At 40.6% G+C, this 15,970-nt stretch overlaps 2 protein-coding genes across 7 annotated transcripts; one reads left to right on the top strand and one right to left on the bottom strand.

Moving 5' to 3' along the window:
• Nucleotides 1-130: 130 nt before the first annotated feature.
• On the top strand, nt 131-14,629 carry LOC105701440 (transcription factor Dp-1). 6 transcript variants are annotated; one of them, XM_012428183.2, is made up of 13 exons: nt 131-288; nt 3,675-3,963; nt 4,869-5,048; nt 5,375-5,476; nt 9,794-9,909; nt 10,258-10,324; nt 10,460-10,557; nt 10,628-10,788; nt 10,846-11,026; nt 11,133-11,494; nt 11,568-11,650; nt 11,730-11,813; nt 11,949-14,629. In XM_012428183.2, the coding sequence occupies exons 3-13, from the start codon at nt 4,973-4,975 to the stop codon at nt 12,182-12,184; spliced, it is 1,566 nt and encodes a 521-aa protein (XP_012283606.1). In that variant the 5' UTR covers nt 131-288; nt 3,675-3,963; nt 4,869-4,972; the 3' UTR covers nt 12,185-14,629. The 6 variants fall into 6 exon arrangements, with proteins under 6 accessions (XP_012283606.1, XP_012283621.1, XP_012283613.1 ...); XM_012428198.2 differs by having other exon boundaries at nt 133-288; nt 10,864-11,026; XM_012428190.2 differs by lacking the exon at nt 131-288 and adding an exon at nt 2,660-2,716.
• On the bottom strand, nt 13,774-15,508 carry LOC105701471 (COP9 signalosome complex subunit 9). Its single transcript, XM_012428238.2, has 3 exons — nt 15,280-15,508; nt 15,078-15,150; nt 13,774-14,935 (listed from the first exon to the last, which is right to left on the bottom strand). Exons 1-3 carry the CDS (start codon nt 15,346-15,348, stop codon nt 14,898-14,900), a joined length of 180 nt encoding a protein of 59 aa, XP_012283661.1. The 5' UTR covers nt 15,349-15,508; the 3' UTR covers nt 13,774-14,897.
• Between the last annotated feature and the right edge of the window lie 462 nt (nt 15,509-15,970).

Here is a 15,970-nt window from a genome sequence, read left to right as displayed (position 1 = left end):
CCGGCTATCGGGCGAATATTTTCCCCCCTTTCCTCGGGATTCGCGACATAAGGCGCGATTAGCCCAGATTGGACGCGACATGCACAGAGCACGCGGCGTGCTCGCCGGCGTCGCGTCTTGCGCCGCATCGCTGCGCGTGGTGCCGCAGCCGCACCCCCCGTCCTGCGCCGTGCGCCGGCCACGCGCGCATCGGACCACAATCCGCGACGCCCATTGGTCGAGCCCGAACACGCCAGGCCGCTACCGTCGATTTCCGTTACCCCCCGACCCGCCCCCTGGGGTCACCAGGTACGGCAGAGCGCTAGCTACCCGCGTCGAGTCTAGGGTAGAATTCGAAAATTCTCGATAACTAAATCGGAGAAGATAACTGAAACGTTCCGTAAGTTATCGAGGATATTGAAAATTTATGAGAATTTAACTGGGGGCATCGAAGCGGTCGAAATGTCAGTACGTGATTATGCAGGCTACAAGGAAAAAGAAAGAATAAAAAATATTCCAAAAATGTCATTTCGCGACCATCACGGTGTTTTATGAATATTTTTATATTTTAATATACAGAGTTACCCTTTCGTAACATTTTATGAAGTCGATCAGTTCTTTGACTTCTCGTGAAGAAGGAGGGAGAGAGAGAGGAAGGCAAGAGAGAACTGAGGAGCTGTTTCTTTTGCCATTGGATAGAGAAAGTTAGAGAAAGACGGAGATATACCCTCTTTTTGCTGTTATCGGGAGAAATTATAGGAAGATTGTCATATCGGTGTTATATAAACTATCGAAAAAGACCGATTATGCCGATTTGCTCTTGACAGCCAGCTTATCGCCGATACGCTCATTACTATGCATACTTCACGAGGAAACAAGGGGACTTAATTTTCCATTACAATAAATTATCCACGCGCATATTCCCGGAGAATAAACTAACGTGGAACGAGCGTTTTTATTTCCGCCTTCGACTGCGTGTCGATGAGTTGCCAATTATTATGACTGATTAGTGCTAGTGTTATCATAAATTATACCTCGATTGATAAGACATGGGGATTTACGAATGACAGATGCATAAGCAAATGAGATCGTAGCGCAGGGTGTGTTGCATTATCAGGGTAATATAACGCGGAAAAAAAAAAATTCCAGTTTTGTCATATATTATTTCTTGGGTATTTTAAAGTCGTTATCGCTGCATTTTTTAATGTTTAAGTCAAATGAAAGGATCGAGGGCCGCTCACGTGCATCCGGAGAGTCACGTGGGTCACTCGCGAGTCTTTTTAGGTGTTGTCGCTCCTCTTTGCATTTTTTAAGGTGAAGTGAAACCCCCTTCAAATCAGTCGATTCGAATGCAACACTTCTTTTTAAGGGTATTAGACCAAACTGTCCGAAACTTTGACACATCACTCCTGATCATCTAAGAATTGTCCTGACACATTCAAAATTTGGATTTTTTCAAACAAATTTTTTAACTCATTCCAGACCAGAACCAAAATGGCGTCGCGCTCTCATATTTCGATCAATATACAATTATCGAAGGCTCTGATATGATAATCGAAAGGGTCAGGACAATTTTACGACAATTTAGAACACTCTAGTAATCGATAAACTCGCATTTGAACGGGATAAAGGCAAAAAAAGTGTTGTATGCGCTTCTATGCTAAAACGATGGGAATACGAGGTCTCGGAGTGAAAATTTAATTGACCTGGAAATCACAGATGGCGCAGGGGGTCCCTCCGCAGTCAATTAGGGCCCCAGAAGGCACGAATCCAGAGGATTTCTGGAGTTTTACTTCGATTTCTTTATAATTATTGTACGAAAACGACAGGTGGAATATGCCATTTGGTACAATACACAATATAATTCGACCCAGCTGTCAATATAAAAACCAACGTCGGCAACGTAGGCATTTAGAAAAATCTTCTTTATCGACGTCGATCAAGTTCCTCGACGTGTTTCAGTTCACCTTAATGTTTTAAGGCAAATGGAAGGATCGAGGGCCGCTCACGTGCATCCGGAGAACCACGTGAGTCACTCGCGAGTCTATTTAGGTGTTGTCGCTCATCCCGATCGCGAGTCCCACGCTGGAGATAATGCGCGACACCGGGAATCGCGTTGCGAAGGTCAAGGTAACGGCAGCGGGCCGATAACCGATTGAGACTCGCTTCAAGGGGGATCGGGGGAGATGCGGCCCAGATAGAAATTGGCGGCTCGGGAAATTCCTACCTCACTCCTCGTGTGAACTCGAGGGGAAATGTCGTTAACTCGAGTGGAAAATTTCTTTCGGTTCCCATTTTAGTTTTTTTTTATACGAAATTCATTTTAGTTTTTTTTTTATACGAATTTTTATATTAATTCGTAGCGTGTTACTTCACGCCTCGAGAGGGTAAAATCCAGCGGAAATATTGCAAACTCGCGTGGAAAATCTGTGGACCAAGAATACAGGCCGTTATCATTTTACGAGATTTTTTTATCGGAAGTTATAGACTTAAGCGATATATGTGCCCATAATTATGAAAGTGGTCTAAGTCAAAATTAAAAAAAAATGAGTTTATCAGTTATTTCACGCCATATTATTTCAAACGAAATTAATTCAATGTAATTTCGAAACAAAAAATATATGACTTAGACCACTTTCATAATTATGGGCACATATAGCAATAGTGGGGATAATGAAATTGGTTTCTTTTTCGATAAGATTTCGTCATTTCGGGGTATCCTCGTTTCTGCTTATTAGTAAGTAATTAGATTGTTACCTAAGTACTCGTAAGTTTACTCAATTGTATTAGCGCAATATTCGAATATTTTATCTGCCGTGTTTTTATTTGGCCCGAAGAGATTGCCAAACGAGAGATGTGCGTCCAATGCTATCGCTCGGGTAAAAAATATTTATTGCCTTGGAATCGTTACAAAGTCTTGCATTTATCCCGAATTAACTCGCGTATCTCTGCGGTATCTGTTACCGAATGTGCAAACACGCTCGCATGATCGATGGCACGGATTGCATTTGCTTATCGTCGTTCTTTCAATTATCAATGCAATTATATATACAGGTTATTCAATATGAACCGTTAAATAAATCGGTAAAACGGCTTCGCATTGGACGGCTTACTAATGTTTTTAAATGCTCAAGAGTTTAAGCTCGGGTAATATAACCGAGCACATTACGGTAATTTAAGGCGATAAGAAAGGGTCATTCTACATACGAAACGTCAAAAGATTTATGAAACTTTTCCCCAAACTGGATGCACCCTATCATTGGAAACTAAAGCTTATTATCATAAAAGCCATATAGAAGAACCTGGTGCTCGTGACATTTCATTTTTCATAAGAATTTTTTTATTTAGCCCAGACTATAATCAAGAAAACGTGTTTTTTTTCTCTTTAATGAAATTTCATGAGCACCACATTCTTCCTTAGGGCCTCCATAATCACATGCTAATGTTTTCACAGATTCTGTGCATCCAGTTTCGAGAAGAATGTTATAAATAATTTGACGTTTCATATATTGAATGACCCTTTCATATCACCTTATAAACTTTACTCGATACATTGGTGTTTGAAATCTTATCCGGCTGGGAATTTCTCTCCGGCGAAGAAATCCAGCAATTGAGAGTACATTGCAAAATGTCACGCGGTAAAGTTGCAAGATCTCTTTTCTCATTTTTTGTTTTCTTTCTTTTCTTTCTTTCAGTTAGCGGCGGAAAATGGCGAAACGCTTTTCGATATTCAATGCCGCATGGGAAATCATCATTGTCCCGGGTTGACCTTTGCGACTGCCATTATCAACGACAGCGAACGGGAATATTTATCGCGGAATAATGACGGAAAGAAGAGGACGCCGACGTCATCGTCCTGGGAACGACGCTCGTCCAAAGTGGAAATTTCGGGTGGAAGTTGTCCCCGTACTTTCCATAGTCCATATAACTTCTAACCGGATTTTCTGGAAACGTTTAACCGCCCCGTCCGCAAATCTTAATCAGGTAAATATTTTACAATCGGTTCTAAAGAGCTTATGCTTAACGGTGCCATTTTATGATCTTTTATGAGCTTTCAGGTAGGAAGGACTTCTAAATAATAAGCATAACTAGTGCTTCCAAATTATCGATAATTTATGGTCGATGAATATAGAATGATACGGTTACTTCAAATACCCTGGAGAATTTAAAGGGATTTAAGAGAACCGAGGATTTGTAGTTAAATTGATTTCTGAAAATAATTTGTTACTTTTAATATGCTGTATTCGTAAAGTCAAGGTACTTATTAGAAAATAGTGCTCCTTTAAGCTGTGATTCCTTTCTTGCGGATTTACGAATAACGGATTAAAAACTACGTTTAACCGTTAACTCCCAAACCGGATTTACTGTGTAACCAGAAATGGACAGAAACCGGAGAGAGATATACAAATAAAGATATCTAATATTCGGTCGCTTGAGAATTTGATTTATAATCACGAGAAGGAATGTTAACTTAAATTTTAATTCAGGATTTATGGAAAAATTCATGATATCAGGGCGCATAATGTTACACTGCTAGGTAGATAAGGAATAGCAAAGTGTAATATTAATTATCCGTTTATGTAATGTGAGGATTTTTTAAAAACGGACTCGTATTGTTCTTCCTTTATCTTTCCAACTATTATTAATTGCAACTACCTACGTGGGAATATGGTAAACTATTTGATTTTATATGCAATGCTCTTTCGACATAAGGGCGAGATTCGTATGACCGTGCAGGCAATATTGGACCAAACGTCAGGCGCCTTTAGGCGCTCTTAGTAGCCAAAGGGCTAAGAAATGTTAATTCCCAGCAGAAATAAAAGATCTTAAAATAGGAAATTACAATTCCCGATTGAAGGGAGAAATTTAATCCACGGTCTTTTCCACAGGATAAAACATTTCGGCGCTGGAATGAGTTCTCATTTTATGGAAGGACATGGGTTGACGTCACACGGCGAACGTAGATGCGAAACGGATCGCCATTGGTCAGCGAATGATCATCCTTTTTCTTCTCGCCAGGGGTCCGAACTCTCTGGAAACCCGGAACATCGCAGTGGATGTCGAGGAAGGTAAAAAGGCGAAAGAGGTAAATCGTCCGGCTGCGTCGCGGCGTCTCGCAAGGTCGTAGGTCGATATCGGCGGAATATCCGACGGCGACGTCGACTGCGTCGATCGAGGGGCCCGTGGGAATTTGCATGGCATTATTTCACGGCCGCAGGTTCTCCGGCCTTGCGTAATAAAGTACTTTTCCGAATAACCGGCGACGCACGGTTGACGCAGTCGCAACGGCGGAATTACTTTTCTCAACGAGTCTTCGAGAATTTTCGCCCCTTTCTGGGCCTAGAGGCGCGATCGCTCTCTCGTAACTTTCCGACTGATCTTTGACTTTTTACAGGTGACGGAGTTACAGGTCGAGCGGCTTCGTCTTCGGCAAAGTCGGAAGCAGTGACCCGGAAAAAAGGCGAGGCACGTTGTGCAACTGTCGCGCGTCTTGTCGGTATGTAAAAAGTTAGGCTCCAGAAGATAACGTACGTAAGTCTTCCGCTAAGAGGAGAAAAAGTCGGGGGGAGAAGAATGAACGTGCGTAACGAGCGTTGCATTACGCTCGGAAATTCTAGAAGCGGCGAGTCGTTAAAGTCGTATGAAAAGGTCGTTATATATATTATATATANACTAACAAGGAAGGTACCTGAGGTGTCCCCCTCCGATTTTGTTCATTTTTAAATATGTTATAGAGGACTAAAATCTAAAGGACCCGTGTTTTTTTTTTTTTATCGGCGGATAAACACTTTTAGGGGGTTAAATCAGTCTACAAAGTTGGCCGTGCAAGGAGGTGAGTTGGCTGTTTCATATAGAAGCACTCGACCGATTTTCATGAAATAACCGTCAAAATGTAGGGAATGAAGAATTATGAAACATGCATTTGGAATTTTTCGAAAAAATTCATTTTTAAGGGGTGAGCCACCCCTTTGAATACTTCCTTTACCCCCTACGCGAGCAGTAATAGTTCTATCCTAATGAAACTTTTTTTGTATTGTTCTGGTCTATAAATTAACCAACTTTCATTTGGATAGAGCAATTACTGCTCGCGCAAGGGGTAAAAGAAGTATTCAAAGGGGTGGCTCACCCCTTAAAAATGAATTTTTTCGAAGAATTCCAAATGCATGTTTCATAATTCTTCATTCCCTACATTTTGACGGTTGTTTCATGAAAATCGGTCGAGTGCCTCTATATGAAACAGCCAACTCACCCCCTTGCACGGCCAACTTTGAAGTCTGATTTTACCCCCTAAAAGTGTTTATCCGCCGATAAAAAAAAAAACACGGGTCCCTTAGATTTTAGTCCTCTGTAACATATTTAAAAATGAACAAAATCGGAGGGGGACACCTCAAGTACATTCCTTGTAAGTAAAATGAGTTAAGCGGACGAAGAGGTTGTATTCACATCAAGTATATGTATAAAAAGAGGATGAAGCGTAGTCCGCGGTTAAGGGCTATTTTTATAAGAGCGAGTACCAAGATAGTTGCATCTCGATCATCCTGATACACACTCTTAGGGTATTTTTAGGCATGCCAAAATGTCCAGAAGTATCGTACGTTAAGCGGAAAAAGTCGAGAGTACAGGCTGAGAATGCGAAATATCTCCTACTCCGGGGATGAAGAATGCGTTACGTCGAATTGCGTCTCTCGGTGCATCCACGTGCGCATCCTTTGGGAAAGGAAACGACTGGTTCCGGGGACACGGCGACCGTGGATAAAGTCAAAGAACTTGCACTTCGGTCTCGGACTGAATACCATTGACTCCCGATGACGGAAGTCACTTAATAGGATTTCGAGCCTCGAGGTACAAAGTGCGAGACCTCGGTGCACGCGCCGCCGATATCCCAGAGGTCGGGATGACGCAGCGAGTCGCCGAATTTCGTCAGATTTGCACCGTTAATCGTTTCCTTCGACCCGTGGCTCCGCCAGCTTCCTAATCGGACGAATCTCCGGTTTTCTTTCCTCTCGGTAAACGAGCAACAAAACGGATGTAATCGCCGCGTCCACTGCGATACCTGGGAGATACTTGACGGTTTACCTGCAGACATGAAAAGATTTTAATCGGTATTTGTTATTGCTACTGATAGGTGGTAAAGTAATTTCTTCAGGAGATAATACTTGTTTAAAATTAGTACACAGGAGACTTCCGTATAACGCGGTTAATACGTTAAGCACTGCAGGAATTTTTCTCTTGTACGCGCATAATGGGTATTGTTATTTTGCGCGTTGCACAAAGAATCGCGTTATATGAAATCAGTGGTCGCAATATATTTGGCGCGTTGTGAGAACTCAAATATACATATAATTTTACCTGATAGTTTTTAAGACTATAGCTCTTTTGGAATCGGTGTCGCCAATTTCGTGGCCGGTATTTGCATATTTAAGGATGGGTTTTCGTTTCTCAAATATGTATAATGCGAGACTTAAAGAACTGTTTATACTTTGGTACGTTGTCCCCGGTTGGGAAATTTGTCCTGGGGAATTTTCTAAGCGGAGAACTGTGTGCGCCATCTGTAGGCTTTTCGGGAAATTTCTAGAAAAATAGGGGACCTCTGGTGGTAAACAGATCTGATACTAGGGATTCTTAAATTCCCGTAACATTCCCGGTTGCATTACTCGAATTTATCGAGAATTTAAAAACTATGGATATTCAACATTCCGTTAGAACCAGGCATGCTAGTGGCTAAATATTTTATATGTACATCAATTCAAGATCTCAAAATAATTTCTGTCGTCCACATGAAAACGACAGCAACGAGTCAAACAACAAGTATCGCTCGCACTGCAACGCTCGTCACTCGGTGATATCTAATTAGTCGAAATAAAAAACCTAGAAGTTTTGTTAAATTCTTTTGGAAAGAAGCCAATCACGATCGTGAGATTTTCACGCGAAGAGCTTCATTTTTGGGCAACTCGTGGCTAGAGATATTCCGCCGCCATTTTGGCGACTCTGATTCGAGGTTTTTACTTTTGGACAATTTTTCCCTAGAAATATTCCCTCGCCGTGTTGGCAATCTGGATTAGGGGATGCTGTTGAGTAGGGGAGTTTGTCGTTCTCAAAGTTAGTAGCCCCATGGTCGACTCCGCGAGAGGAATCCGTTGATAAGTTCGCGACGCACTCCCTCGGCCAAGGAATGGAAGAGACCACGTGATTTCGCTCGACCAATCAGCTGTTTAGCTTTGTCCTGCCGCCAAGCTCATCTCCCCTGTATTTGCACGAAAAAGCTGCACTTTCCTGCCGTGCTAGCATGCCGTACCAGGCCCTGTGAAAGTATCCCTTGATATCCCCGAAAGTGCGATCGGTTAATTTTGATAATCCGCGGTTAAGGGCGAATTCGCGCCCCGGCAAACTCGGGAAATACCCTCGCAAATGGTGCTCTATCGAAGTCGCCATTTTGGTGATACGTTGGGTCCGGAGGAGCGACCGCACTTATGATCTTTTTATTTTTCCGGGAATTTAACACGATCTTTCGGGTCGTTTTTAAGGCTCCGACGGCCGGCCGGTATCAGTGATGACTCAACAAAATAAAACGATGAATTTCCTGATACACGACGCGAACGGTAAGTCGCCCAAGTGCGCGCCAATAGTCGGCATGTATGGCTGTCGTGTCGTAATGTTAGACCCTAAATTAAATATCATCCACGCTTTCTCCCGGCCCGAAATCGGGTTTACAATTAGCGCCTCATTTTTCTAGATATTCGGCTGCCTTGGTTTATTTCTACTTGCCCGGCGACGCCTCCTACTCCTCGCCAAATCGGACCCTGTGAAAACGTGCATGGCTTTTATTCGATCTCGCATAATCGTGGAAAAAATGACAATACTTCTTGCATTGTACCGCGGGGGTGTAATATTTCAGCCTGGCAATGAGATAGAAAGATTCTACTCCTCTGGGGCATGGGCTTTCGCTTCGTTCCTATGTTCGTTCGATGAATTGGCACACCGTGCTTCGAGGGAGTTTCCTGCCTTTTCGTGGTACTCTTTAGAAATGCGTTAAAACTTTGCTTTCCTGAAAGTTACTTTGTAGTTTTTATTCTTACATGTTGGTTTAAAGTCAACCGACTTAAAAACGCTTCATTTAGCAATTTTCCATAGAACGTTGTAAAGTATCATAGATCGCAAAGTAGTTCTACTTTTCCACTAGTGTTATTGAAACGGATCTAAGGATGTTCCAATGCATGGAGTGCATCTGTTTTGTTTTTTAATAAACGTAATAGTTCTTAAGTAATGTGATAAACCTTTATCATATATATACTTGTATATCATGTATAATGATTGGGATCATTAAGTTAAAAAACAATTCAATGTAATTGAAACTGCATCCTCTGTTGAAAAGTGCATAAAGTGTTATTTATAAACGTTCTGTTATAGTTTTTTTTTATTTGTTCATTAAATCATTTTATTTTATGTGAGCACATGTTATGGCGGTTACTTGGTAATGCAGAATTGTGATCAATAAGTGAAAACGAATGTCTTTCCATTATTGTGTTCATTATGGTTGTTTAATGACTTATTTCTTCTCGCTTTATTGGCAATCGGTGTTTTTATTCTTGGGCAATTTATTACTAATCTTGTCCTGTGTTTTCCTAGAGGTTATGTGATTTAATGTAAGGATTGTCATTTTGTGTACTCTTCTCGGTAGCATAATTATTTTAGGGGATTTAGTTTATTCTTTGATAAATAATTACAATATTAATTTTAATTAGCTAACCTGTAAAGAAATATATTCCCGAATCGATGATAGACTAACGATTAAATTTGGAATTTTTTGTTGCAGGACATCCACAAGTAATTAAGGTAGTACAAAGTACTCCCAACAAAACACTAAGTGGTATTGTTGGGACCAATACAGGTGGCCTTAAAGTTTATAAGGCACCTGGACAAGATTCACAGGTACATATTTCAACAAGTTTCTTCAATTATTTTATAAAATATAGAAGAAATTGTTCAACAATATTTGGCAATAAAATTAATGTTTATTATGTTTGAAAAGCAGTATGCCGTGAGGGTATTAGTAAGATTTGGTTTATTCAGTGTTTTAATCTCATTGGTAAGATACAGTGTCGTTGTTTTGAATGAAATTGAAAATCCTTGTCCGAGTTGACACATGATGCTTTCAAAATAATATTGTTGAACAATAACGAGCCTAAGCATTATTGATTTGATTAAATATTTCTTCACTTCGTTATTGGCTATATACCGTTTGCATTATCATCTGTGACACATATTTTTTGTAATTAGGTTTTGACATCCGGAACGCAAGTTCTTAGAACCATCAGTCTGCAAAGTCCGTCGACTCCAGGTCAAAGTAAGCATACTTATTTAAGATAGGATAATGCTTTATGAACGTTAAGTTTAATCGATTCCGATAGAATTCCAATTAAGTTTTGGAAATTAGCCATATGTGTATATTTCTCCACTGAAAAATATTTACTTTTTATAGGGTTAGTAACCATACCTTTGCAAAATGCAAAAATGTCGACAGTGAAACCTGGTGAATCAGTAATGACGAAAACAATACAGCTCACATCTGCTCAAATGGTAATCTTTTATTGGAAGATCATTAATTTAACGAGAGGATGTAAGTGCACATTGTAATTTTCATTTTTAGAGCGACATTAAGCAGGCCATAGTGTCGCAGCAAGTACAGCAGCAGGGCAGTGGGCAACAAGTCGTTAAGGATTCATCGGGGAAAACATTTATAAGTTCAATTTTGGACCACAGTGGATCTCGAAAGCGGCAAGACCCGGACAATGGAGACTTTGTCCCAGAGTAATATATCCAACTCTTTCGGCATGGGAAATGTGTGGCATTATTTGACTTCACCAGATCGTCTTCTCGTTTCAGCAAAAGAAGAAAAACGGAAAAGGTTGGGAAGGGTTTGAGACACTTCTCTATGAAAGTTTGTGAGAAAGTGAAAAAGAAAGGGACCACGTCGTACAATGAAGTAGCGGATGAGTTAGTAGGGGAGTTCACAAATCCGGCCCATGTAAACTCGTTAACAGATCAGGTTTGTACCGCAGCTCTCCATTTTTCTTAACAAGTCAGTCTCGTCTCTTAAGTAACCAAAGCGTAGATTTTTAAAAATATTTCCTGATACGCTTTTCCCTTTCCAGCAATATGATCAAAAGAATATAAGGAGACGCGTTTATGATGCACTGAACGTGTTGATGGCTATGAACATTATTTCTAAGGAAAAGAAGGAAATCAGGTGGTTAGGTTTGCCAACGAATTCGTTGCAAGAGTGCATGGCATTGGAGAAGGATAAAAAGAAGAGAATAGAGAGAATCAAGGCGAAGACACAGCAATTGCATCAGTTGATACTACAACACATCTCTTTTAAAAATTTAGTTGAACGCAATCGGTACAACGAGAGTTTCAATGGACCGCCGAAACCTAATTCTGCCATACAGCTGCCATTCATCATAGTCAACACCAGTAAAAAGACTGTCATAGACTGCAGCATTTCAAACGACAAGTACGACCCAATCACTTTTTAGGTTATAAACGTCGTTCCAAGTGTGCCTATTATCACATTCCATCTCTTTCAGAACCGAGTACCTGTTTAATTTTAATGATAAGTTTGAAATTCACGACGACATCGAAGTTCTAAAGCGAATGGGACTAGCCTTTGGTACGTAATTAAATTTCCAATTACTGCTCGATCGACCAACTCGAAAGATCCAACTGAAACAACGGGGTCCTTTTTCCAGGATTAGAAAAAGGAGAGTGCACCGAGGAGGATCTGCAGAAAGCCAAGACAATGGTCCCCAAGTCTCTCGAGAAATACGTTGAACGTACGTGTCGCCTACGCTGCATAGAAAAATAAGAATGAAAAGGCATTGTTCTTAACAGTGCTCGATAACAGCAGCCACTTTCCAGGAATACTTAGGCTCGTCTCTATGCAAAGCGTTAATCTAATCTCTTTGCAGAGCTGGCAACGGGCGACTTGGAAAAATTCATCCCCGTAACCATTCCTGGTCCCAGTACGTCGATGGACGAGCTGGAGATAAAGCTCGAAAGCACAGGCTCAAGACCCCCGTCCTCTTCTCACACGTCTCTGTCGGAGGACGCGTTGTCACCGCCGCCATACTTTTCGGAAGACGAGGACGAAGAGGAGGAGAGCGACCAAGACGACCAAGCCGACAGTGATCTCGAGCTTAACTAGCACCTCGATGGACCTCTTCAAGGCTGGACTCAGGGTTCGTTCGCTCTATGCGAATCCGGTCTCTCGGTATGCAATGAATTCCCTAAAAATGAAGGATCACTCGGTACGGTCGTAACGGGTTGGCTCGTCCGGTCGAGTTTCTCGGTATATCATCTCCACGCTCTCTCGATAATCTGAACCAGTTGGAAGTCTCCCTAGGGTGCTTCCCTAGGTTCTTATTTACTCTTGGCAAAAATCTCTTTGCGATTTCTTTTCCCACTACCCTCCCAATTCGATTCCATTTTATGTAAAAAGTAATTCGTGCAAAATCAGAGCTTAATCGGACAAAGAGGAAAGGGTACCTCTAAGCCCCTGATATAGGAGAAAATCAATTACATTTGTTTATCATGCAAAATATTAATTATATGCAAAAAAGCTTTATACAAAAGTTGTAGATCTATTAGGGATGCGCATGTTATTACCTACGACTTTTTCTCGTATGACTGATTGTTTCCGAGAAAAATGTGAATTCCGGGAAGCAAGTCATGGCATGCTTATTCGCGTTCTCCCGATTAAGCTGAAATTTACGGGAATTACTTTCGAGACAAAGTGGAACCAAATTGGGGGGTAGCGGGAAGAAAAATCGCAAAAAGAAAACCTTTGCCTAGGGTAAGTAAGAGTCACCCTAAAGTCTCCCGTCTCTATTTTGATCCACCACTCGTCGATTACGTACTTCTCGCCTATCAAAGAATGACCCTCTGCGCGCGTACAAAAAGAGAGGAGGATAACTTTTATACGGCGAAACGCCGGAAGAGGCGCCATGGCGGATTAATTTGTGTAATTACTTCTTCTTTTTTTTTTTCTTCCGGGGGGGTGCCGCATCGATCGGGGCCAACGAGAAATGCAGACATTTCTTCGAACGGGGTAGAAGAGAGAGAGAGAGAAAAATAAGAAATGAGTCATTTGAGTTAGGTCGGTTCTTTCTGCATCGAGTATTGGTTGAGAAGCTCAAGAAACGGTATACAAACCTCGTCCCGCAATCGTGTAGAGTGACTGAAACTCGGTGCTATTTTAATCGTGCATCGTCTCACCGATTTATAATGCCTAGTATGTATGTATTATAAATTATAATCTTACAATATTACCTACAGTACATGTATAAAAAGAAAAAACAAAAAAATATAACAACTAGTACTCATTTTCTTATGGCACGTTTATAATAATTGTATCTCTGGTACGCAATGGAATACGATATAGCAAGTGCAGACACGGACTCGTGGTCCGGCTCTCGATTTGGAAGTATAAATAAATTGTAATACTATTACGAACGCTTGTTAGTTGACTGTTAGAGGCACGCCTGATATCCGAGATCTTTTGCCATCCCAACACGCTTTGCAAAGTTTTCGTTTATACATATGTATACACTCGAGGCGGGAGTCGGAAAAGTCGAGCTCGCTCCGTTTTCTTTTTCTTTTCTTTTTTTTAATCATTGCATTAGAGGAAACCACGTCGCCGGGTAATATAGATTTCTCTGGATTCTAGATAACCTAGCGAACAGTTTACAAAATCATTTTGTTTCTCCTTCGATGGAGGTTTACGCACTGGTTGTCTTTTTTTTTTTTTGGTCCGGAGCTCCTGTATCACGCACGTTTAAAAGCAACTCTCCATTGCAATGATACCGAGATCCTTTATACGGATATTATCCTTTTACATGGATTGCCTTTGTATCAAAGGCACGAAAATGAAACCAACCGCGAAAGCTTTGTAAACGTCCGGAAGTATTCCTCCGATCTGTCCAATGTAAATTGCAATTTTTGTTGTAACATCACCCCGATTCTTGATATTAATAACATTTGTTGAAGTGCGTTAAAGAGTAATCGATGGAACTGGTAGTATTCTGTTAAAAGTCGGAAAGATTTTCTAACGATTAACGTCAAATTTACATGTACAAATCGTTTTAGGCAGTGCATCGTGCAGATGCGTAACTGACTTATTGAATGGTATTCATTTTCTTTTTGTATGCATTGTTATATAAAGTTGAAATTAATTAACTACTTTATGTATACGCGGGTAGTGATTTTAATTTGAAATCTGTAATTTTGGTTCGTTTAATCATGGCATACGTTGTAAAACTGTTCTACGAGACGGTTATAGATATAATATCCTTGTTTTGATTATGATTGTAAAAGAATGGAACTGTTATCGTGACAATCTGCACGGTGAGTGCAGTTTGTTTAACTTAGTACGTAATGCGCTAATTGTAATTTGGAATAATTGTTTAGCGAGGTTGCTTATTTTAGCTCGATCCTATGAAATTCATTATACCGCTATCTTAAACCTTGAGTTTTGATTTTATCATGATTTACGTTTAAGTCAAATTCAACCTTTTACAACTAGATAAGATATGTGGCAAAGTGTACATAGTTTACAATGCCAATGAAATAAAGTACTTTTTAATCATTGAAATAATGTCCGATTGTTACTGATTCACGTATTAGGGAAAGCGATGATACATACTCGATTAAATTTACTTACAAACATGCTTATTAGTAATGGAACTAAACTTATGCTCTTCTGATTTTCATGATTATTGAAAGTACACGTGTACTACAAATTTCTTGGAACGTTTTATGGAAAAAAAAGAACGTATATACTATACCTAATAACTGACTACATCTTAAAAATATCAACTGCTCCGTTGATCTTAGAAAACGATCACGACACTTCTGAGGTATTAGCTGAAATCGTCATCGTTAAATAAGTCATCGAAATCTGGAAAAAAAAAATTACGCAAGTAATAATCAATATCTATCTTTGTCAGAGGACTAGTTGAGAACTGCCCTAGATAACGTATATTAATAAATAAACATTCTTAAAGTTCTAATAAGCTTTGAATACGTATGTTTTGTATTACCATTGAAAAAGTCAGCATGAACCGCCTTCTCGGTCGAAGGGAGGTCCACTAATAATCCACTCGATCCACCTGCCTATTATAATTTGGATTTAATTAAAAGTATGCAAATGAACGTCATGTAGCGTCAGAGATCTACAATTGTCTAACATAAAGTGGGAGGTTAACCTCACTTATTATTGCTAAACAGTAGTGTTATCGTTACCTCTTCGAGGTCCGTAAACGGACCTGCACCTTCGGGGAACATTTCGTCCGCCACCGGGGTAGGTTTCATCGTGGTCGCGTCCGTAGTAAATGATTTTTCAAAACTGTGCTAACGAGCGAAACGTTTATCACTTATAATGCTTATAAGCGTCAAACGGTCGAAAGATGGTCAACTGAGTGAACTGCAGTTTGGACAACCAGTGTTGCCAACGCATGAAGTAGAGAACTCGCTAAACGGCTTGCAATGTTTTTCTCTCGAGCGTTTTTCGAGTGTTGTCAAGCATTATCGAGCGTTTTTCGACAGTTTTCGAACGTTTTCGAGTGTTTTCGAGCGTTTTTCGACCGTTTTCGAGCGTTTTCAAGCGTTATCGAGCGTTTTTCGACCATTTTTGAGCGTTACCGAGCGTTTTTCTACCGTTTTCGAATGTTTTTAGAGTGTATTCGAGCGTTTTTAGAGTGTTTTGGAGCGTTATCAAGCGTTTTCAGCGCGTTTCCGAGCGTTATCGAGCATTTGTCAAGCTTTTTCAAACGATTTCGCGCGTTTTTCAAATGTTTCCGAGCCTTATCGCAGGCCGTTGAGTGTTGTTAAGTGCAGTAGAGTCCCGTAGAGTCCCGTAGAGTCCCGTAGAGTCCCGTAGAGTCCCGTAGAGTCCCGTAGAGTCCCGTAGAGTCCCGTAGAGTCCCGTAGAGTC

This window comes from Orussus abietinus, unplaced genomic scaffold (assembly GCF_000612105.2).
Source record: "Orussus abietinus isolate OABI.00-Male unplaced genomic scaffold, Oabi_2.0 scaffold29, whole genome shotgun sequence".
NCBI lineage: Eukaryota > Metazoa > Arthropoda > Insecta > Hymenoptera > Orussidae > Orussus > Orussus abietinus.
This window is presented reverse-complemented; position numbering and strand designations above follow the sequence as displayed.

Coding starts and splice junctions, on each gene's coding strand:
- LOC105701440 (XM_012428183.2), top strand. CDS start 4,973: ATGATCATCCTTTTTCTTCTCGCCAGGGGTCCGAACTCTCTGGAAACC. Junction 10,558..10,627: donor AGCTCACATCTGCTCAAATG/GTAATCTTTTAT, acceptor TTTCATTTTTAG/AGCGACATTAAGCAGGCCAT. Junction 11,651..11,729: donor GCGAATGGGACTAGCCTTTG/GTACGTAATTAA, acceptor TCCTTTTTCCAG/GATTAGAAAAAGGAGAGTGC.
- LOC105701471 (XM_012428238.2), bottom strand. CDS start 15,348: ATGAAACCTACCCCGGTGGCGGACGAAATGTTCCCCGAAGGTGCAGGT. Junction 15,151..15,279: donor CGTTTACGGACCTCGAAGAG/GTAACGATAACA, acceptor AAATTATAATAG/GCAGGTGGATCGAGTGGATT. Junction 14,936..15,077: donor TCATGCTGACTTTTTCAATG/GTAATACAAAAC, acceptor TTTTTTTTCCAG/ATTTCGATGACTTATTTAAC.